The sequence below is a fragment of the Sinohyriopsis cumingii genome, chromosome 13 (genome assembly GCF_028554795.1).
Source record: "Sinohyriopsis cumingii isolate HCF-2022 chromosome 13, ASM2855479v2, whole genome shotgun sequence".
NCBI lineage: Eukaryota > Metazoa > Mollusca > Bivalvia > Unionida > Unionidae > Sinohyriopsis > Sinohyriopsis cumingii.
In genome coordinates this window covers 46,341,191-46,366,248 of record NC_142973.1, presented here as the reverse complement: position 1 = coordinate 46,366,248, position 25,058 = coordinate 46,341,191, and the positions used below count along the sequence as shown (strand labels likewise).

Below are 25,058 nucleotides of genomic sequence, written 5' to 3'. Positions count from 1 at the left end.
CCTCTGTATATTCAAGTACTAAAGAAATATTTGACGAAGATAAATGTTTTATTCAATATTTTTTTACACAGAAAAACAGTAACAATAACAATAACAATATCTAAATACAAACAGATTATGGAATTTAACAATGAAAAAGAGTTAAAATATAACTAAGATGGACATAAATATTACATATGTTTCATTTCTCTCCTTTTAATAATTATTACAAGACCTGTTAACATGTGAAAAAAAAGCCTTAATCATAATGCAAAGCGCTAGCAGCAAAAATGCAATCTCTTAGTACATAAATTGTGTTATGGTTTTATTGAAATTAATGGTGTTTATAAATCACAATATAAATGTAGTACTAATATTAGTAACCTTACTCTTACCAAGCGGACAGGGTACTAACATGAGCATATACATGTCAATGGAGCAAGCTGGGTGTGATTGACAACTGGTGCTCTTTTAGCCTAATGTCATATAAATCACTGTTGTCAACCTGAAGAATATACAGCCTGTCATAGGTGGCTTTGAAAAAAGTTGTAGAAGGGAATTTCATCGGTAAAAATTAAATTCCGGTTTCTGAATGATTGAGTCAAAATGTTTGGTCAAGTTTGATTCATCAAACATTCATTTGCAAGCACCCTATTAATATAACTTTCACTGCATTATTGTAAAGAGAGCAAAAGTCGATAAATTGATTTTATGATAAATACTGTTGACATGTGAAAAACATATATACTCACAAGGAACATAGCCCATTAGTTTTAATCTGCATGCACATAATTTTTATCAAGGAATATACTGAACTGTTATTTGCCAAGTTAAGTTGCAGAAAGTAACACTTATAATGTACTATTACATTAATGTGCCAACAGGTACCCTTTGTACAAGAACAATACAACTTTATTTAGACCATGATAATTCTCTCCTTATTTTCCTTTGAAGTAATATTTAATGTATAGGATGTCTGAATAAAATGAAAATAGATCATTTCACTTATAGCAATTATGATATATATCACTGCACACACAAAAAACATACCTCTACATCCTCTTTATCTTGCTCTCTCTCTCTCTCTCTCTCTCTTAACAATAAAGGGATTAATATCAAATTAAACCCAATTTAAATGAGAAGTATATTCGGCACAACAAAGATAATAATACTTTGTCTCTTTTAACTGAAAAATATAGGAGAGCACCAGTAACATAGAAAACTTTTTTTAATTATGTGACTTATAAAATTCCTGGTCTAGGACCACATCTTTGAAAAACTTATTAACGCAGCTAAGCAACCAAAGAGAAGAAGAAAATTTACAGTTGCATAAAATAGAGATATGATATTATCATAATAATATTTCAGATCTATATTTAATGCAAAAATATTTCAACGAGATCTTTTATATTTCTAAACTATACAACTAAAATCGTTTCTAATAAGTCCAACATTTTTACTCGGCTAATCAACCCAGTAACTATTTGAATAATTATTATTAATTATGAACTGCTGAATTGTCCATAATTTGTATGTTTTTAGGGATATTAATCTGTTGAAAATAATCACTTAGTTAATTATGTGAAAATGATTATTTTACTTTTATGCAGATAGGAGAAAATGCGATTTTTGTTTTGCAAATCACCGATTTTATTTTATTTTTTACTTATTATTAAATTAACTCCTTTTTAGTTGCCCAGATAACTTAGCTCCTTGTCTTTATAAAATTATCTATCACCGACAATAACATCTATAATAATAATAATAATAATAATGCTTTATTTTTAGAGGGTGACTCATTAGTCAAGGACTAATGTTGCTTGAGGCCCTCTTATGGAGAGCATCACAATGCACATTATATGAAGATAGCAATAATTGCTGTTTATTTTAACATGTTTAGTATTAAAATACTAAATTCAATTAGCTATTAGAAGCACATACATGCTCATGATATCTTTTCTTAAAGAGTCTAATATTTTCAGCAGATTTTACATGTAGTGGAAGCTTATTCCACATAACTGAACCAGAATATTGGTATTGTGTTGAAAATGGCCTGAATAAATCCTGAAGATACTCTGGTGCAGTTCCATGTAGACATTTATATAAAAGAACTGCCTTGTGAAAATCTATCCTGTCATATATTGTGAAACATTTTAGTTATGTAAATAATGCTTTTGAAGGATGATCAACAGATGCATCTAAAATTACATGTGCTGCTCGTTTCTGAAGTTTATAAATCATGTCAAGCTCAGATTTAGCACAATTTTCCCATACATTATAACAATAATCCATTTTTGGAAGAATATATGACTTGTAGTATAAATTGCGAGTTTCCGTAGGTAAATATTTCTTGATTCTGCTGAGAAGGGCAATTTTGGATGACAGTGTTTTACAAAACTTATCAATATGGTCATTCTATTATAAATTATTATCTATCGACACAGTACAAGCCTTTCATGTTTGACATTTTCTAATGGATGATTATTTATTGCAAGAGACAGTTTTGAGTTCCCTTACCTGTGTAGCTTAAGTGATGTCCCCAAAATCATACATTATGTTTTATCTTCATTAACTACCATCCTATTTTGTTGTGGCTAGTTATGGAGTCAAATAAGGCCCGAGTTTAATCTTGTTTGGTTAACTTCATTATCATAACTAGACATATACAAGGTTGCATCATCTGCAAACAAATATGTAATTATGGATTCATTATTTAATGGCAGATCATTGATATAGATAAGGAAGAGGAGAGTGCCCAAAACTGAGCCTTGAGGGCCCCCTGAATGCCTAGTGTGAGTTTGAGAGCTAATATTGCCAATGCTTACTTGTTGAGACCTTTGGTTTAGGTATGATCTAAGCCAGTTTAAAGAAGGATTGTTGAACCTGTAACAGTTCAATTTTTTTAATCAGAATTTCATGATCAATAAGATCAAAGGCTTTCTTGAAGTCAAGGAAAACAATCCCAGTCATATGTCCATTATCCATTTTGATCCATTTCCTTCAGCCAAAGATCAATTAATTTGGTAAGTTCTGTTTGGCACGATTGGTATTTTCTAAATCCTGATTGCATTTTATGAAATAGAGAGTATGTTTCAAAAAATGTATAGACCTGAATGGCTAAATGTTTTTCAAATAGTTTTTACAATACTGATAGAATTGATATTGGTCGGTAATTTCCTGGATCCTTCTTTTCTCCTTTCTTAAAGATATGTGTAACCATTGCACATTTCAGTGTTTATGGAAAATTACCAATCATTATAATTAAATTTATGATATGCATTAGTGGCTTTGTTATTACTTGTGCAGCCATTTTAAGAATTCGTGGACCAATACCATCCAATCCAGAGGATTTATTAATATTCAGCTTAATTACAATATCAAAAACATCAGCTTCACTAACATTGGCTACTGAAAATTAATTATCACCAGGAATTTTAGCTATTATAAATAACAGAAGAGCATCAAGTTCAATTTTTTTATGCTAGTCTGGTTCTGAATACTTTTATTGGAGATATTTATGAAGAAATTGTTTTGAACATTTCCACAATGTCTTGTACAGATGTTGCCATATCAAATAAACAGTGTGATCCCGCTATAGCTTGCTTTGATGTAACACGAATTTGGATATGACATGGCTATGGCATGGCTTCTGAAATTAAATATACATGTACTCTTCTCATAGGGGCCCTGAGTGGTCAAGTGGTCTAAAGTGCTCTCCGTTACGGATCACTGCCATCTCACCTCTGTTTGCGTTGGTTTGAGTCTAGGATTCGGCCAATGTGGGTATGTGAGAAAGCTTGCCAGTAACTTCTCGTGGGTCAGTGGTTCTTCATGGGGTTAGCCCTGGTTCTTCCTCCACCAATAATACTGGCCACTATGCATGTTATATCATAATCTGCTTATCCTGACATCTGGCCTGAGTACTGTATGTTCCGTGAGATCTCATTACTTTTTTTTCTTAAATCATTTTTGGTAGTGGATATCATCCTCACAAGGAACTAGCTCATAATGGATGTTTTGGAAGAAATAGTGTTGGTTTATTGGCCGCTCGCTAGTAATTAATATTTTTATTTTCACTGAACTCTGTAAGTGGATTGTAAAATTAAAGAACACTCGTATTTTCTGTAGTAATCACTACCAACAGAACGGAACACCTGTGTATTCATTTTATGATGGCCTTCTAAAAAAAAAAATGTATGATGGAAGGCAGCATTACTTCGCCAACAGAAATGTAACGGGAAACAACCCACCAAAACAGAGATCCAACTGTTGGTCTATTTATGATAACGAGATTTGCTACAGTCAACAAACTTTTGAACGCAAACTAAATGTCCAGACTTTGAAGCCATATAGTCTACATATAATCAAAAGTGCCCCTTTTTGCAAACGCTTTTATAACCCCTCCAGCCCACCATATTTTAGGTAACTTAATTGGTTGGTTAAAACAGGGTTTGATTTATAACACAACTGGGTTCTATGGAGCCAAACTACATTGTTACGGCAGGATCACACTGTATTGCTTTATTAATAGGAAAAGCATGGAAGCATCAGCAAGTGTGATCAGAAATGCAATATTTTGAATATTAACGTACAATGAATTAGCTAATACAGATATGTCTAGTACTAATAATTAGTGAGCCGTAAAAAGTTAATGCTGTTCAGGACTGAGGAATTATGCTTGTGCTCCAAGACTTAGTAGAGGTCACATTCTCTGTGTAAATCTGCTGTATGTAGTAGCTACTGTACATGGCTTTCCGTGGAGAATAACACAGTTCTTCTCCATCATAAGAATGACATTCTTCACTGGATCTGAAAGATAAAAACTTCCAGTAAGTAAGGAATTAAGGGGTTTCATATTTATGATACTTATATATTTTACTGTGTGCCTTATAGGTTCCTGTAACTAATGCAGAAAAATAAAAACTATACATATATAGAAAATATATATAGTATGTACGCTGTATCAATGATATACCTCAAGATGTATACATTTTTCATTAAAAGGAAACAAGACTTGCTGGTATATCAAATTGTTTTATAATGATACTTTTAAATCCATGTTTTAGGATGTATGAATACATACCAACCTCTGACGAGGAAAAAGTGTACTCCAAGTGGACAAAAAGAGAAATAGAAGCAGAAAAAGAGGAATCCACATATAACATGCTACAGTTTCAATAAACAATGATTTATCTGCCCCTCTATTCTTTTAACATCCTTTACTGCTTCAAGTTTTCATATGTAGCACTTTTAGTTTTAGAAAGCAACAGATTTTCATGTTGCATTTTAAAACACTGTACCAGCTGAGACCATGAATGTTTTGCACACCAGTAGAGCACAAAGTACTGGGTTACTGAGCCTGGATCTGTATTCACTTTTATGTTTGTTAACAATACTGTCAGCATTAGAATGGTAAAGAACCAATATTCCTTTCATAGCCTGACAAAGAAGAGGAAATTTATATCTTCAAGTGATTGTGTCTTTTAGCTGGGAAATAAGGTGCCACTGCACATCAACTCTATCTGCATTAAGTATATTGTCAGGTAGAATCTAAACTATATATTTCAGGAATTCTCCTTCCAGATGATCCAAGGCAGACGAGGGTATTAGAAAGTGATATCTCTTGAAAAAGAATCTAACACTTTGGAAGCTTTTTGACTGTCTCTCATTTACATCAGCAACTGAAGCTTTAAAAGCACTTCATCTCCATAGGTGAATTTCTGGAGCATGTAATCACAGGCTGTAGCATAATAATCTCAAAATATTATCATAAAACACGTTCACAGCTAGAGTAGAACTGTGTTCTATGAATTCTCTTGCTTCTGCACCAATAGCAAGATCTTCATTATCTTTCTATTAAGAACTTGATAAATAACACCTCTGTGTTTATAACATTCATGTCCGCACTTTAGTTCTGCTGCAGATAAGAAGTTCCCTTAGTATTGGAGTTCGTAAGACGAGCCATTCATATATTCATCTTTGAAGGATTCGGGCTTTTTTTTGTCTTTTTCTGATCCACCTGTGATTTTTTTTTTAAAAAATATATGTGCTCTAACACAAACATCGACTAGAATACATCTGAAGACTTTTAGAGCCAAATAGTAAAATTATTTCCACATGGCCTGCAATAGATGTCACGTGATACTGCCCTTGTGTCCTCATCTTTGTAGGATTCTGTTATTTTTTGTTTTGTTTACTTTTGGCCTTTTTCTAATCCATCTGTGAAATTATTTGAAAGGAGATATTTTTGCTCTCATACACGCATCGACTAAAATAAATTACACTTTAGCACCAAATACCTATAGACTGGTTTTGTACTAAATATAAATTAGAAAAAAGAATCTGTGAGTAAAGATTAAAAATTAGAAAACCAGTCTGTTGTCTCGTAAACTAAGCCATGAAGCTGCTATGTATAGAAACGAGGTCAAAAGTTTGAAAGTAGAGCATGTTTCTGGGTAATAGGATAGTTGCTATAAATAGAACATAATACTGTTAAGAAAAAACATGGACAAGTTTACTCTTATATTGTAGTTATGTAGAAGCCATCTTTTCTAAAATATGGTATGTGGGATTAATGGGATGTTAATAAAAGTGAGAAAACAAACAATTGATTGTTTTTGGAAGGTGGATATACCGAAAAAGCGTAATCCATATACGTTTAGGTGTAAGGCGTAATTTAGTGAAAAAAAGCGTAATGATTGGCATGTATGTGTATGTAGTATAAATAAATTTATAGTTTTAACATGACTCAAAATTATGTAGCCACAAAATGTTCATTATCAATATCCTACAAAAATGTCATCGATTATTGTAATAATAAAGCATAATGATACATTTCAAACACATCATTGAAATTTAAAGATTATCTGTCTCACTGTCACTTTACTTTAATGTTCTTTACACTGTAGGTACGTATTAAATCCGACCTTCATAGGTCACATTTTCTAAATTGTCATGAAATTTATTATTATGCACAATTTTGCATGACCCCTCACCCATAAAATCCCTGTATAACTTCTTTATGGATGATATCTTAGAAGTGTATCACTTATTAAAATAACCGATGAAAATTTATTTCACTTGTATGAGATAAGAAAAATGTGTTAGTAGATTGAACACTTTCATTTCCAGTATAACCAAGATCATCCCATACAAGTTTCTGAAAACATAAGACATCTTCATTATGGTAAAGTGCTGATCAACTTAAATTTTTTTAAATTCTGGAGCCAATAGCATAATGAAACCATGATAGCTGATACATGTAGTTGAAATCACCTTAGGAGAACCTTGGAAAGTGCTTCAACAGAGTGCCCCGGACAGAGGATGTTGGGGTTTTAATGGCTTATGCTCAAATAAGGGGTCTGCTAATGTTACCGACTACATTTCCAGTGACATGGCAAAATAACATACTCATAGACATTAATGTCCTCAAAGCATTTGCTATTACCAGTAAATGGGTTATCAATGGATGCAATATTATCGGAACATTTCTAACTCAATTGGCATGTGTCACTGAAATATGATATAAAAGCAGTATATGTCAAATGTAACAGGAGGATTCACTGTCACTCACTGCACTGACTGACTGAGGCAATGTGCCTTTATAATGAAACTAAAAAATATTGGCAAAATTCATGACTGCAATGTGAAAGTGAGTTTTGGTAGTTAAAAAAATTGGAGATTTGGAAAGGGGCTGTCCATTTAGTACATACGCATGGAGGGGAGCTGGGGTTAACCGTAATGCATACACTTGCGTATGAAGTGGTATAATGATAACGTACGTACGCATAACCTATTCGACTGGGTTCAGTTGGCATTTGAATTTTAGTGGACATGAGACAAACTTTTTAAAGTTACAGTTATTTCTTGGATGCAGCCAGACATTCAGTGTCGGTGGACGATCTGTTTTATAAAAAAAACATAAATACTATTAATCCTTGATTGTTCATACATGAATTAAATATAGGCCGTTATACAGAATTGGGGTGGTCAAGCATACGTACACAGGTTGGGGTGTGTGTAAAAAAGTATGCATGTGTAAAGGGAGGGGTGTAGGGGTGAAGCTTTGCCAGACTTTTGCATACATACTAAATGGATGGCACTAGTGGGACCCAAAGTGGATGCACATTATGACAATAGTAACTGCAACAACACAATGGGCTTAACAAAACCTAATGACACTAATTCACATAAAACTGGCCGATGTATGCAAAACAAAAGAACATTCTTCAGCAGATACACTGAAGAATTCAACATTAACAAAATATAAAAACACTTGCAAATAAGAAAACATGGTTTTTCTTATCTCATGCAAAATGTACAGTGGCAAGTATAAGGAAACACAAAAACTTAACGTAAGAATAAACCTTCTTCTGATTAACATACCCTAAAAAACAGACTTTAGTCTGGTAGATTTCTCTTGCCTTTGATGATGCAGTCGTTCTGGATTTGCCCAATGCCATTACTGTTTAAATGAACAAATGAAAGAAAAAGAATATATTGCATTAGATGTCTATAAATCTTGCATACTATTCGTCAAAACAAAAAGGAATAACAACATACACATAATACATAAAATTGTTTATGAAACATATTAGATCATATTATTTACATCGGAGTCCACTTTAAGTCAGTACTCAGAAATAAGTCCCTACATTTCTTTAAAAAAATAACCCCTCATGCTGGCACAACAACATAATCATATTTTTTGGACTGGTGACTGAAGGATTTTCAGCTGGTCTTTGCAACAGTGTCACTTTGTTATAATTGAAAATGTAACTTTCAATATGAAAAATCGGTGGTCACATTAAGCTTTATCACAGTATTGTGTGCTCTGATTTTATCTTTGCCTTATTCCAATTTCAAATATGGTCTATGTGTTAAGTATTTTGATTTGAAATACATGTAACATGAAAAGGAAAAGAAAAAGGTCAGCTTTTATATACTGACTATAAACTTAAAAACTGATGCAGACAACATTAAGTTTCATAATTTTCACCTGCTTGAACTCTTTAACTTTAAACGTGACTACATTTCACTGTTTTCATTGATTTTTGAATTAAGTTTGCTTATATTTTCACAGAGTGTTTATGTAAATATACCAAAATAACTGTGTCATTGACAGTGACACACACACACACACACAGTATATATCCAGTTCTTTTATTGTCTTCACAAAATTGTGAGCTTCATGTTTTAAGCTCATTTGATGTATCAGTATTATGGATAATGGGTATGAATGTGAAACCTTATGCAGCCCTTAAAATAAAAATTTCTGTTCATTTCATGATGTTATCAATTACATACTGAACCATAAAATTTGAATAGAAGCAGAGATATCGAGTAAAAAAAACAAAATGGTAGAAAAGTTTATTTGAATTCTATATTGAAACACTTCTGGAAAACAAGCATAAAGAAAAATACTGCAAATTACGCTGGTCATTTTGTTCCTTCTTTCAGAACGATCTCTTGACAATGGATGAATTGTGGAATAAGAAATCAAAACAGGCATTGCCAACTTTTCAAAACAGTTTTTATTTTATCTTTCTTTTTTCATTTTTCCTATATTTTTTCATCTGATATTTGAAAACCGGGCAAACAAAGCACCGTAGAGTTATAACCCTCTCAATAGTCTTTATCCTTACTAAAAAAAAAACAAGTGCCTGTGACTGTAAATACTATTTAAGATGAATTATAATGTAAAGAATAACAAAGCAAACTAATAATAATTATTCATGACTAATGAGTTTGTGTGTGGTTTAGATTTTTTAATGAATTTTTAAAAAAATTTCCCTCATATTGCTATGATGTCTGCAGTGTGATTGTTTATAGTGATGTCTAGCACTGGGGCATCATGCCACAGACATTTAGCATGATGTCCCACCCGGTCACATTAACCTGACACCAGGCCGACCAGTCCTAACACTAACCTCTTAATGATGAGCGCCAAGCGAAGCAGCTGTTAGTACCATTTTTGTAAGTCTTTGGTATGACTTGGCCACAGGATTGAACCCATGACCTCCAGCATCTGAGGTGGACTCTCTAACCAATAGGCCACCAGAGCGGTTCATGACTGATGAAGTCTAAAATAGCTTGCAAGATGTATCGTTTTGTATCGACTCCCCATGTGTTGTATCAATATGTGTACCATAGCAGCTAAAGTATGCTGCTAAATGAAAGAGCAGATCATGAACATTCAAATTCATTTGCATAACCAGCATGTAAATCTGAAAATTAAATGATATGAAATCATCAATGTGAACAAACAAACATTGAAAATTTGAATAATGCACTTAATAATAATAATGTGAAATAACTTACACGTGATGAATTGAAAGTGAAATATATAAGACTTAATGGAACTATTGCTTTTAATACAGATACATAGCACTTGTTGCCTTTAGTGCTTGTAGGAAAAATTAATAATTGTGGCTGATACAGGGTAAAATATTTACTTTATTGTAAAATGGAGCAATTGAACACTTGTGACAAAGATTTTAAGTTTATATTAATAAATAACAGACAATTAAAAAATTACCATACAAAGCTTAAGGTAAGGAAAACGTACCATTTTTTATGACAAATTGAAATGTTCTTGTTAGCTTGTCTTTAGCATAGGACTCATCTATAATATTTCAACAGAGCGAAGATGTCATGTGAACATCTTTTTGACTATAAGGTGACAAAGCCCTTCTGTAAAGATCCATATAATTATCAGCTGAAATAAAGAAGGAAATAATCATAAGGTATCACGGTACCAATTGTTTTTCCATAGACCTTAATGCTAATGTTTGGGGAAATAAATATATTTTCTATCCTACTTTAGCATGCATGTCACACACTTTTCTAGAGAGCAGTGTTAGATTGTCAATTTGACAATGACAGAACCAGGTACTCCATTGCATTTAAGAGAGATAACTCCACTGGAACTAGACAGGGGTGAGAGTTATCTAGTCACAACAGGCACATTTTCAGCCATGTGTACCATATTTTAAAAAAATCATAAAAAATACAAAATATAATCTAAATAGAAATTAACATACACTCACATGTTGCCAAGAGGCTACACTTTTTTTTAAGCCTAACAGAAAGTATAACTCTTACATAATGCACCAATCACAGCTAGTGTTGTTCTTTATTTCTGAATGCAATCTTCCCTACACCTTAGGCTCCGCCCACCTGGTCTTGCGCAATTGGTACCGTTATACCTAAAGCAAACCTTAATTTTTCCTATAATCTGCAAAATGGTTCGGGACTGTATAAGTAACAAATGTACTTAGTCTCACTTGTGAAAAACAGTTTTATGAGTTGCTAAGCTATGTCTTATATGAATGTGTATAGAAATGTCATTGAGCTGTTTTCAACTCTTGTTTTCATACTTTAGCTTCACTAGCAAAATCATATTTTGAAATAAAATGAATTCTTTTAACTATGAGTTGTGTCTTATTCATATCAACACTTATCTAACTTCACTTTGGCAATATGGGATAAATCACATTATGTCATATTATGTAATAGCAAGGTCAAAGGTCAATGCACTAGTTAGCATGTACCTGTTCTACTCTTAAAAGGACATTTTGATCTAAAATAAAGGACTTTATATTTGTTTCATAAACACAGAACTTAACATCAGGGACAGGTTGATATGACCCAATCTTAAAAAATTGTCTATCAACAACTTTCACTGCCTCTTAATAAATGGGGTCACTAACCCCAGTCCTTTCACACAGTTCAGCCTCCCCCATCCCTTCTGTAACATAAACAACAAACTTTCCTCCCCTAAATAGTAACTAATATTCATACAATAAGCCACACTGTAATCATACCTTATACAGTACAACTTTTAACCACTCTGGATTGGAATTTTTAATAATTTGGGGAATCAAGACCAGAAAAATGCCAAGAAAAAGTACTAAGCCTGGCAAATCCAAGGGAGTTAAAAACAGGAGGACAGTGTGTTTCCAAAAGGGACATGTACCTCACAATAAAGGGTTCACATACGACAACAATAATGATCAGAAAACAGAGAATAGAAAGTTTATAAGACTCACATCAGATCAGTATGTGGAGGCTGTGTCACATCATAGCAATGAGAATCCATTGGCACCGGTACTGCTACGCCCGCTACCTGCATCAAGACTTAGGTGGAACAGTGTGCATATCCATCTGTAATAAAAGGGTAAATAATGTAAAGCATACAGACACATGCAATTTGTATGGGTCATACACATTAAGTTCATATTAATTGGCTTCAATTAAACTGGTGTAAGAATAATTTAAAAAAAAACAAAACAAACAAATAAACAGTAAGCTTTGCTCTGACAAATTATGGAAGCAGTTTTACTATAATTTGCATAGTTATTTAGTGATACTGTAATATTGTATCATTAATCTTCTGATTATTGGCAGAAAAAGTACTGAAAATGTAACTTTTTATTTCTTGAAAAGATTTGTGCTATGAAGGGAGATAACTTAATGAGATGCCTACACATGTGTAGTAATTTTCTTTTCATGTCTTAATTATCCATGTCATACAAGTCATTTCACATAAAAGTGATTTAAATTACATGCACTAAATCAAAGAAAATTACAATGCCAGAATGTGAGTGTTTACATAATCAAAGATCTATATATATATATATATCTTTATGTAAGTACAGCAGAGAGTCTCAGGGTAGTTATTATTGTTCTTGTTTTTTGTCAGAGATGAGGAGTCATCCACTAATCGCATTATAAATGTTCATCAGAATGAAATAATGTGGAACAGCGTCTTCAGAGAACATGCACAAATATCCCCAAAGTGTTTGGGGTTTTTGAAATGGGACCAACAGTCTGAGGAACAATGGGGCCTTGGTTGGAGAGAACGGGCAATATGCAAAACATGCAGTTATAAATCAGCAATGTTTAATCTGTATGAAGAAATGTATAATAAAAATCCTGGACGCAAAGCAGCCAATATAAATAGAGGGCTACAAGTGGGGCTGACACAAGTGTCCATGGGAAATGCTGGCCTAAGGAAATTACTCTTGTCTGCCAGTATTCCTGCCCCTTCCACAAAGGGGATGCAAAAGGTTTCAAACAAAATTTGTAAAGAGATCATACAAGAAAATATTTTGGATATGAGAAGTCGGAGACAAAAGCTAAGAGAAATTAATATCGCAAGGGGAAATCCACCTGATATCATTGATGTACAAGGAGATGGTTTATACAATAATCCTTTGTATTCTGGTGTTGGAAAAACTCCATTTCAGCCAGCAACACAAGTTTGCTACTTACAGGCTGAAAATGTAACATCAAAGAATGACATTATTGCCCTAACAACTAAAAATAAATTGTGTTCTCATCACATACAACACCAATCAGATGAACTTAATATGACAAATAAGACCTGTGATTGCACTGCAAATATAAGTATGGAAACTAATATTGGTGATGAGGAAACTTGGGCCTCGGAATGTCTTCTCAACTTAAAAGAAGATAATTTTGAAGTGCGGAACATAACAACTGATCCAGATACAAGCAGCTATAGGGCTGCAGTCAACCTATACAATGAGGGGATCACTCAGACTATCCCTAAACAGTTTATTGACACAAGACATTTCTCTGAAAACCATAGGAAATATATAAAAAGGTGCCCAAATTTGGTTCACATGATGCCAGGGCTTACCAAAGCTGCTAGACAAAAAATGTGTCAAAGGTTTGCCATTGACTTGAGTCAGCGGTGTCAGGTGGAGTTTGAAAATGCTTTTAATAAACTTAACGGGGATACTGACAGAGTCAAGGGTTGCCTTTCATACAGTGTAGATGCTATTGTACAGTGTTACCAAGGAGATCATAGTCTGTGTACTGCTAATTCATATGCATGCAATGGTAACTGGTTGGAGAAAAGTCCATACTTGCCATCTAATTTTAAAATGCATGTAACAAAACTGTCTGAGGGCATATTGCGGGGTTGTATTCATTATCGTTTGGGACCATTAAATTTGGAAAAAACAAAATTAAACACAAATACTCAAAAGGTTGAGGCAGCAAATAGGGTTTTAAGGCGTTCATTACCAAGATGTATAACATGGACAAGAAATTTTCCTGGTAGAGCACACAGTGCAGTGCACTCTTTAAATAATGGGCCTGGGGAATCCATACTAAAACTATGCAATGCAATTGGCTGTAGCATTTCATCTGGAACTAGGGTTGCTCAAAGACTAGCTCAGGAGCAGAGAATTTTTACACGATATAAAGCATACAAAAAGTCAATGGCATTTAAAAGAAGAAGGTGTGAGAAAAGAACTTATCTTTATAAATTGTATGAAGAATTTCAAGAGAAAAAATATTACAAGAAAGGGCTATTAATGCCAAATGTCAAAAAGAAAAGGGGAAAAGAAGACCATGTAAATAATAAATTACCAAAAATCACTTAAGCCTGCATTACCTATATGACACAAAGTGGTCTATGGCAACCGGTACAGCTTCCTTGAGTCCTACAGTGTTCTCTATCCTGGTTTATGGCATGTTGTTCTAGAACTAGATGTTTACTATTTATACATGATTTATTATGACATATATGTGAAATATCTAAAAGGCGACCATAATCATCCATACGTGGTATATTGTGTTTAAATAAATTATTTTGTCGCATGTATGACAGTCTATGAGCAGACACAACTGATATTGAGCCATCTGGCCATACAACTTTCTGTCTGCCATAGCCGTCTTTATCAAATGCCCCTCTCCAAAGCCAGCATGTGTTTTTTTCTGAAGATTTTATACATTTTCTATGTAAAAGTCTGTCAATATTAGACCAAAACTTCTCAATATCCATTGTTTTACCAAATGACACTATGACAGTTTATAAATGGCGGTTATGTATACTCGTTACTATGGATACACTGTGAAGCTGATCTTACCTTTAGGTATCACGGTACCAATTGTTTTTCCATAGACCTTAATGCTAATGTTTGGGGAAATAAATATATTTTCTATCCTACTTTAGCATGCATGTCACACACTTTTCTAGAGAGCAGTGTTAGATTGTCAATTTGACAATGACAGAACCAGGTACTCCATTGCATTTAAGAGAGATAACTCCACTGGAACTAGACAGGGGTGAGAGTTATCTAGTCACAACAGGCACATTTTCAGCCATGTGTACCATATTTTAAAAAAATCATAAAAAATACAAAATATAATCTAAATAGAAATTAACATACACTCACATGTTGCCAAGAGGCTACACTTTTTTTTAAGCCTAACAGAAAGTATAACTCTTACATAATGCACCAATCACAGCTAGTGTTGTTCTTTATTTCTGAATGCAATCTTCCCTACACCTTAGGCTCCGCCCACCTGGTCTTGCGCAATTGGTACCGTTATACCATAAATTACAATGATATTTTATGCGCAAAGGAACAGTAAAGATACTATGGTCTAAAGAAAAAACATGTTAAAAATAATGCTTAATTGATCAAATAATTTAACCTAAGAACAGTAAGTTTGGTGATTATAATATGGTGATAATGATGTTAGGGGTTCTCCATAAAGTATGTATGAAACAACTGTGATTTTTTACCACCTTTCCCCTTACAGACTGCACAGAATATATTTTTGTACACCCCACTGTGTAAACATATTGGTGAGTCACCATCCCTTTTCCAAGAATAGCTGGGACAATTGAATTTTGAATGATGAAGTTATTAGGATATTCATTAAATATAAGCAGAGGTTTAAATTAATACTAAGTAATGAAACTTTACAAATGAAAATAAGAAAGTGTTAAACAGCAACTAATATTTAGTAGATTTTATCAGGTTAAAAAGTGTAATAGTCAAAAATCAGAAAGTGACTAAATTTATGATTTCAACCAATCGAACTGGATTACTGGAATATTTTCAGGCTTGTCATCACTTGGAATGACAAAAAGAACGATTTCAATTTTTATCACCAGCTTTGACATCATCGAAATCATGAACATCAACAGTTCTTTTCATGAGTGAGAACTATTGTAAGCTGTGTATAATCATGTGACATTTCATGCTGAACTGTAAATGGTGATAAATTCCAAACACAACACATACATGCTTTTGAATCTCACTATTATAAAAGTAATTGGACAATATGTGTCAAAAAGGTAATCAATGTGCCTCTTGGTTCATCCAAATGCAATATATTGTCAAAAAATGGCAAGGTACCGCTTCACAAATTCTCATGAGGCATCAGGGTTTGGATTGCATAATATGTCAGATCATGAGATATCCCAACCGGTCCTGTCAGAAAATGAAGAATAAATATGTCTTCCACAATGTGCACCATGGGCAAGAACACTACAAGGTAATCACACTTCATAACTTTAAGTAGTAACTGGCTCTGCTTGACTTGGCATAGGAGCCACTTTGCATCTAACTGATCTGCTGGTTATGATTCTGACTTGACTGGCTCAACATCTCTAAATAAACATCAGTTATCAAGGGATTTTGACAACTGCAGCTGCAGAAAATGCTTATTAACAGTCACCCTGCTGCTAATGCTTTTTCAAAACACTTCACCCTCACTCCATGTATACATACTTTATGGATGACCCATTAGTTTAAGGGAAAAAACATATATGACAGAATGAATTAGACAGGTCAGTATCACAAGCTTTATATAAATCATTATATAATAATGTTAAATGTAAATTTATATGGACATGTTATTTCAGAGGTCTCGGAAATGCTTAATCACGCGTATTTGGACGCCAATGTTTTATCCTGGATGTAATAGGTGGGCGGCAACAATCAAAGACTTGCCGGTCATGCTTCAGCCACCTGCTTAGTGGGTAAATGTGTTGATTCATTAGCTGTGTTGATATTTACATTGACATAATTTAGTGGCTGAAAGACCCATTGATATACAGGTTGCCATTATAAGAGTACATTAAAAAAGAACACGATGCAATAGCTGGGTGGCAGGTTCAAAGACTCTAACTGGTGGCTGGGTGGGACAATGTATTGATATTTACTGTGAATGAATTCAGAGGCAGAAAGAACCGGAGATGTAAATGTGGTCATTTATAAGAGTACATCAAATAAATAAATTTATATTTTATTATTGTCTTAATTTCTGAGCAAAGTAGAATAAGCAGTGCATGTGACCTCGGAATCAATACATGCTGAGACTTAAACAAAATACCATTCGCAAATTTGGATAAGTATTTTGGGGTTAAACAGCAAACTGACAAAGACTGTAAAGAGATTCAGAAGAGTACTCAAGTTCCTAGTCTAGAACTGATAGTTCGGATGACACAGTATCTAAATGTATGAAAGTGCTTGGAATAAGACATTCTTTGGACTGATAAAATGTGAATGTGTGTGTTTAACATAGCTTTAATAATTGTTCAGTCCTATCACTATGATGTCTAAAGTGCGACAGTTTATAGTGATGTCTTGAACTGGCGCATCATGCCGCAGACATGTAACATGATGTCCCACGCAGTCACATTATCCTGACATGACACCAGGCTGACCATTCCTAACACTAACCTCTTAATGCTGACCGCCAAGCGAGGCAGCTGTTGTTACCATTTTTGTAAGTCTTTGGTATGACTCGACCGGGGATCGAACCCACGACCTACCGCATCCGAGATGGACTCTCTAAACACTAGGCCACCGGAGCGGTGGGGGGAAGATGATGTTACATGTCTGCAGCATGATGCCCCAGTGCTAGACATCACTATAAACTGCCACACTGCAGACATCATAGTGATAGGACTGAACAATTATTACAGCTACGTTAAACACACACACACGCACATACTCGTTTTCCAGAAATCAACTGGCAAAGAAGAACTAGTATCTTACGGTCCTGTAGTGCATATAAAATATGTACAAGATAGGTGGTGCACTGCAAAAAAAACTTAAATTTTCGAGATATTAAACCCGCGATATCGTAGGAAGAAATGTAACTGCAAGAACCAAACTAAAAGTAAATGAATTCTTACTAACAGTTTCATTATATATAATAGTACTAAATAGTAATAAAACAATGCGATCGTATTACCAATTCACGAAAACTGATAACGGTAACAGTCTGGCGTATATAATGTATGGTTTAAATTCCATTTTAATTTCAAAACTTATCTATTAAAATATAAACTTTTAACGTTTAATGAATTCAAAGTTACGTTTTAAACAATAATAATATAATAATAATAATAATAATATTTGAGAAATTGAGACAATCCACGAAAATTGATAACGCGAACAATGGTGTTGTCAATTGAATTAGTAGTTAAATATTGTAATAGTAAACAATATAAAATGTAATTATCAGCGCTTAAATAAAACGTGAAATGAATTATTAGTAATGGTTAAAGTATATATACCACCAGCCAGATAACACAATACTATATTTCGAGCAGAACAAGTCTCAATGGCGAAAGGAACTAGATTGTTTTCTTTAAAACCACAATGTCGAATGAAAACCGTCGTTTGTACCAAACTCATTTGCATATTTGCATATATGAATATTTAATGACTGGCAGGATTTCTCCGTTATCCCAAGTGATATCATCAAAATCATGAACCATAACAGTTCTTTTCTCAGGTGACAATTTTTGTAAGGTGTGTGCGATCATGTGACATTTCAAGATGGCTTAGGATGAGTAATTAATTTAAGACATGCTTCTGAATCTCACACTTATAAAAGTAAATGACAATACGTGTCTAAAAGGCAATCCATGTGTCTATCCAAATAAAATACTGTCCCAGTCTGGCAAGGTATGGCTTCACAAATTCGCATGAGGCACCATGGTCTGGAATGCATAATCTGTCGGAATCATGAGATAAAATAACTGGTTGTGTCAGAAAATGAAGAGGAAAAAATGTCTTCTGCAAAGTGCACCATGTGCAATAAAACTACAACATATCACACTTCATAATTCTAAGCAGATATTGACTCTGCCTGACATGGCATACCAGCCACTTTGCATCTAACTCATCTGCTAGTTATGTTTCTGACTTGACTAGTCTTCATAAACATCACTGTTATCAAGGAATATTGACCCCTATCGCTGCAGAACATACTTAGCAGTTACCCTGCCACATATACAGGCTACTGCTTTTTGAATTTTTTTCAACACATCCCACCTCCACTCAATGAATACATACTTTATGCTCGACCTATTAGTGTCACAGAAAAAATAAAGTGACAGAATTAACTAATCATATCATTATCACAATATTTACCAGTACATGCGTTATATAATATACAGGTGACCGCTCTGGTGGCCTAGTGGTTAGAGCATCCGCCTCGGATGTGGAAGGTCGTGGATTCAAACCACAACTGAGTCATATCAAAGACTTCAAAAAATGGTAATAACAGCTGCCTTGCTTGGTGCTCAGTATCAAGAGGTTAGTGTTAGGACTGGTCGGCCTGGTGTCAGGATAATGTGCCTGGGTGGAAGATGATGCTGCATGTCTGGGGAATGATAAACCAGTGCTAGACATCACTATAAGCTGCCACTGCAGACATTATAGTGATATGACTTAAATTGTTTTAAAGCTATGTTAAAAATCTAAAACACATACTGTAATATACAGGCAAATGTACGTTTATATGGACATGTTATTCGTAAAACTCGAACAGTACTGATTGTTATTGTCACCAGATATGGATATGCACTGACAAAGTTATCATTCAACTTAATGCATCCGCTGAACAGACTTCTGATGTTAATGATCAGCTGACTGTAAAATATCAATATGATTACCATAAAGGTTGTAAAACGTCTGTTTTAGGAGATTTTTGGATGGATTTTGGTACGTATAGGATATGGGAAGATATGGACCAGTATATAGACCCAGCAAAGTCTTTACAACTACTACGGTAACATACATTTGAGTGATGAAGCTGTATAATGTATATTTATCATTTAAGTAGACCAAAAAGGGTCTTAAAACTTGTGTAGTTATGTCACAAAATTTATGAGACTCAGTCAATTCAGTTTTTGATTTAAAATGATTAAAATTCGAAATTTTTTGTTTCCTTTTGTTTTGATTTTCTGTTGTCTACTATACATGAGTGCTTTGATATTTCAGGTCATAAAGTCTGCAATCAGCAAGTAAGTTAATAAAAACAATGACCCTCAAGATATAATTTAAGTCTGTTGTTGTCATTTGTATTAAAATGAATTTATTTTCCACTATAAATCAGATGGCTGTGGGAAACAAACAATAAACAGACGTTATGTAAAGTCCTAGTTGTGAAAGGGGAGTTACTCTGATATTGCAGTAAGACCAGCAACAAAAAATATAATCTGATAATGGCATATACTTGTATTAATGTTGGAAATTTAATGTATCATTGTGTTGCACAAAGTGTAATCAACTTGAAAAATGGATGCTACTTCTATGGTACTCATTATGCTACCTGTGCCCTACAGCAAGAGAAACTTATAAGAAAGAATTAAAGAAATGCATTTGTAAATAACCACCTACAATGACTAGAGTTGCTCTGTGATTGTTGCTGAGAATGAACAATCAATATGAGGATGAAAGTAAATATCATCCTAAGACTGTTTGAACAACAACCGGTGTTCCAATGAAAAGTAATAAATTGTGTATAATGCAGCTTTCAAGTCAACACCTGTTAAATGCAAAAGCCACAAAAAAAACGACATTAACATTCTTCACATTTTGATTCTTATTTGCTAACAAAGATTCGATTTCCTAGTCATTGACCATCACAGTAATCATATGATCTAACTCTTGTATAACATTATCAGACAACAAACTGGCTAAACATTTTGTTAAAGTGACAGAAATTTTAAGAAGATATTGATTCTATCTGAGAACATAGGTTAAGGATATTATTTTGAAACAGTAGTATTCATGGGTTTATTTATCAAATAGTGTACGTGTCAGCAATCCTGACATTTTCCCAAAATAAACTGGTGATTTAGAACTAGTAACCTATGGTCATGTGGTACATATAAGTACACAATATGTGGTGCAATAGATAAAATAAATACCGAAAAGGTAAAAAATATCGAGATACCACAGAACCAGTATCGTCGGAAGCTAGGCCACACCATATTGGTTTTTCCACAGGGGCTCGTATCGTTACTTACAACTGACCTGTCATACATGTACTTATACGATATTTATGTTGTCGAAATATCTAAAATGGGGAGGCAAGGGTCAGAGGAAACTCGGACTAATGTACTATATAATAACTACAATATAGCACATGCATGACAGGTCCATTGTAAACAACGATACGAGCCCCTGTGGGTTTTTTAAAGATTTTTTTTTTACCAGTCCTCGAAAATTAATAAGGGTAATAAACTTAGAAGTGTTTTAATCGGAAAGAAATGTAATTGCCAGTACCCAAATAAAATGTAAATTATTTCTTAGTAACGCTGTCAGTATACATACTAATACGAGTACTGCCGTGCAGACAAAATAATGCGATCTTATTACTAAAACACGAAAACTGATAACGGTCATAAATGGGTATGAGGCGTACTGTTTCGTTTAATTTCAGTTCTAATTTAAAAACGTGTCTATTAAAAAATATAAACGTACAAAGAATTCATAGATACGGTTATAATAACAATAATAATAATAATAATAATAAATAATAATAAAAATAAAATAAAACTACTAGCGAAATAACCTTGCAATTCAACCAATCCACGAAAGTTGATAACGCCACCAATGGCGGTCTAATTTCAAATAGAATTTAAAAAATTGTAATAATAAACAAAATAAAATGTAATTACCAGCGCTGAAATGAAACGTACAATGCATTATTAGTAACGGTTCAAGTATATACACAACCGGTCTGATAACATAATACTAAATTTCCAGCAGCACAAGTCTCAACGTCAATGTTATTTTCTATAAACCACAATGTCCAATGAAAACCATCGTTTCAACAAAGTCATTTGCATATTTGCATAAATGAATATTTAATGACTGGTAGGATTTCACCATTATCCCAAGTGAACAGAATGATGCAATTTAAAATAGTTGCTATCCAGGCCATTTCGGAGATATTCTACTCGTACTCATAGTGTCCACTGCTGTAAATGGCTAGCTCTGCTTCGTAGATATTCGTGTGTCTGCGTGTGCGTGATCTGGATTTTTAACGTAGCGGTATGTATACACTTTCCTTATAAATAACTACGTGTAGATTGTGAAGACTGTAATATCTAGTTACATCCGAGGTGTACTTCTTGCATGCGATAAAAATGGTAGAGGGTATTCCAAATGAACGAAGCGCGTTTATTTCGCATACTTAGCCACGTTCCTTTTGCTTCAATTTTCGTTGGAGGGAAGTAAATGCAGCGAAGGAGAAGATTTACTAGTCTGGTCCCCTGCTTAGTATGATCCATGCGTTGCACTCCACTATACTAGGTCAGGCGAACGCCGACGCCATATTGTCACGTGATCAAAACACATGACCTCACGTGGAGAGATCTAATTAATCTAACCGTGGCACATTTATTCCTTTAATATTCTTAATGACACAATATTAACTTTACCAATACTTTTGATTTCAAGTATAGCAGTCGTTATCTTGTGTTCAAGCTTAACCACCAATTCGTCCATATAATTATTTATACGAATATTTTACTAATAGCCGAAGATGAAGGAAAAGGGTACACACATCGATATTTTGGAAAATATTGCACATTTTATTAAAAGACGAACCAACAGCATATAACATTAAAAAATAAACATTGTTTTGAAACCAATAAACGTAAATGACTGTCATTTAGGCGCTTGTACTTAAATATACCTTGTGCTAAAAAAATAGGCCATAACATCACTGTGCCCGGCTCCAGCCATATTGTTTTCGGACAAAGCACCGAGAGACGCTTAGTAACATGTAGTAATTCACGGCATATGGTATCACGGTACCAATTGTTTTTCCATATACCTCAATGCTAATGTTTGGTGAAATAAATATACTTTCTGTCCTACTTGGGCATGCATGTCACACACTGTCATATAGAACAATGCTAGATTGTCAATTTGACAATGACATAACCAGGTACTCCATTGCATTTAAGAGAGATAACTCTACTGGAACTAGACAGGGGTAAGAGTTATCTAGTCACAACAAGCACATTTTCAGCCATGTGTACCATATTTTAAAAAAATCATAAAAAATACAAAATATGATCTAGATAGAAATTAACACAAACTCACATGTTGCCAAGAGGCTCAACATTTTTTTAAGCCAAACAGAAAGTACAACTCTTACATAATGCACCAATCACAGCTAGTGTTGTTCTTTAATTCTGAATACAATGTTCCATAGACCTTAAGCTCCGCCCACCTGGACTTGCACAATTGGTACCGTTATACCTATAGCAAACCTTAATTTTTCCAATAATCTGTGAAATAGTTCGGGACTGTATAAGTAACAAATATACTTAGTCTCACTTGTGAAAAACAATTTGATGAGGTACTAACCTATGTCTTATATGAATGTGTATAGAAATGTCATTGAGCTGTTTGAACTATTGTTTTCATACTTTTGCTTCACCATCAAAATCATCTTTTGAAATAAAATGAATTCTTTCAACTATGACTTATATCTTATTCCTATCAGCACTTATTGAACTTCACATAGGTGATATGGGATAAATCACATTATGTCATATTATGTAATAACTAGGTCAAAGGTCAATGTACCAAATAGTATGTACCTGTCCTATTTCAAAATGTACAATTCACCTAAAAGAAAGGAATTTATATTTGTTTGGTAGGTGCAGAACTTAACATCAGAGACAGGTGGACATGACCCAATCTATTATAAAGTATAAGCTTTGACCACATTACACTATCTGCAGATACAAGAAGTCACTAACCACCAGTCCTCACACAAAGGTCCACCTACCCATCCTCTTTGTAACACAAATAGTAAGCTTTCCTCCTTTGTAATGTGAACAAAATTGTTTCAATAAGCCAATCAGTCACCAAATATAGTAAATCACAGCCTCTAAGTGGTTGTGTTGGATTGGGGGGTGAACTTAGGGGAATAAAATACAGAAAAATGCCAAATATAAACACTAAGTATAGCACATCAAATGGAGTTAAAAACAGGAGGAAAGTGTTTATCTAAAAGGGAGAGGTAGCTTATGATAAAGGAATTAAAGGAGGCAAAATCAGCAATGCTGAAAATGAGAAGTGAAAGTTTGATGACCTTACCTTGGACAAATATATGGGGCAGGGCCCAACAGGTCCAAGGACAGCCCAATGGCAACTGTGCTATAACATCCCTTACAGGTACCCAAATTTCAAGTGAAGTTGTGTTCATTTCCATCTAATATGAAAGGGTGAATAATTTAGATAATATAGATACATATAAAGTATATTTCTTCTACATAAGAATTTAATAATAATTGGCATAAGATAGAGAGAAACTTATCTCAGATCCAAACAGAAGATACCTTATCAGTTTTCAAACTTGTAAACTTTACTGTGAGAAGTTATTAAATTGCTTCTACTTACATTTGCATCAAGATAGATGGCTAATATAATACTTCACAAATCTTCTCTTTATTTTCATAACCAGTTACTGAAAATGTGAGATTTTATTTCCTTAAAATGTTATGACTGGTGTAAGGGAGATAACTGAATGATATACATAAGGTGTGGTAACCTCTAATACAGTATCCATGTAATATAGATGAGTTCATCAACAACCTGTATTAACTTCATTGCAATTAAATTATCTCAAAACACATTACTGATAAAGTGAGAACCTAACATTTAGACTCCTATATTTAGTGGAGACCTCAAGAGTCATGTAATTTTAATTTCTAAGATGACGCAGCTCTTTCATATCACATAGTTCATATTTTCTACAATGCCAGCATGTAGAGTGCAGCCTTCCATAACCATGCAGATATCATCTTATGCCAATTTGGATTCTTGCGATGAGATGCAAAGTTTCAAGAACAGTGTGGATTTGAATGGAATGAATACGCACTGTGTGACTAAAATGGTTATCATTCTGTAATGTTGGACCAAACATGGAAATTCCACAAGAGCAGCTTGACACAAAGAAATAGGATTAATTGAAAGTCAATA

The 25,058-nt window shown here is 33.8% G+C and overlaps 2 protein-coding genes across 15 annotated transcripts in view; one reads left to right on the top strand and one right to left on the bottom strand.

Moving 5' to 3' along the window:
- Positions 1-29: 29 nt before the first annotated feature.
- LOC149785350 (uncharacterized) lies at positions 30-23,554 on the bottom strand. Of its 14 annotated transcripts, none has more exons than XR_016425391.1 (5): positions 22,252-23,549; positions 12,030-12,144; positions 10,547-10,696; positions 8,365-8,443; positions 30-4,788 (listed from the first exon to the last, which is right to left on the bottom strand). XR_016425391.1 is itself a non-coding variant. In XM_089979253.1 (5 exons), exons 4-5 carry the CDS (start codon positions 8,439-8,441, stop codon positions 4,638-4,640), a joined length of 228 nt encoding a protein of 75 aa, XP_089835379.1. In that variant the 5' UTR covers positions 8,442-8,443; positions 9,909-10,205; positions 10,547-10,696; positions 21,734-21,868; the 3' UTR covers positions 30-4,637. The 14 variants fall into 14 exon arrangements, 11 of the variants coding, with proteins under 11 accessions (XP_089835379.1, XP_089835377.1, XP_089835376.1 ...); XR_016425392.1 differs by lacking the exon at positions 22,252-23,549 and adding an exon at positions 14,408-18,320; XM_089979253.1 differs by lacking the exons at positions 12,030-12,144; positions 22,252-23,549 and adding exons at positions 9,909-10,205; positions 21,734-21,868.
- LOC149785349 (sulfotransferase 1B1-like) overlaps positions 21,942-25,058 on the top strand; it is a 37,081-nt gene continuing 33,964 nt past the window's right edge. The window contains exon 1 of the mRNA XM_089979243.1: positions 21,942-22,109. The gene's annotated coding sequence lies outside the window, so the exon portion shown is untranslated. The remainder of the gene's footprint in view (positions 22,110-25,058) is intronic.

Excerpts from the sequence above, each read along its gene's own strand:
- LOC149785350 (XM_089979247.1), bottom strand. The coding sequence starts at position 22,348 with ATGGATCATACTAAGCAGGGGACCAGACTAGTAAATCTTCTCCTTCGC. Across the intron at positions 8,444-22,251 it reads AGCAAAAGGAACGTGGCTAA|TAATGGCATTGGGCAAATCC; the intron begins GTATGCGAAATA and ends TCATTTAAACAG. Across the intron at positions 4,789-8,364 it reads ACTAAAGTCTGTTTTTTAGG|ATCCAGTGAAGAATGTCATT; the intron begins GTATGTTAATCA and ends TTTATCTTTCAG.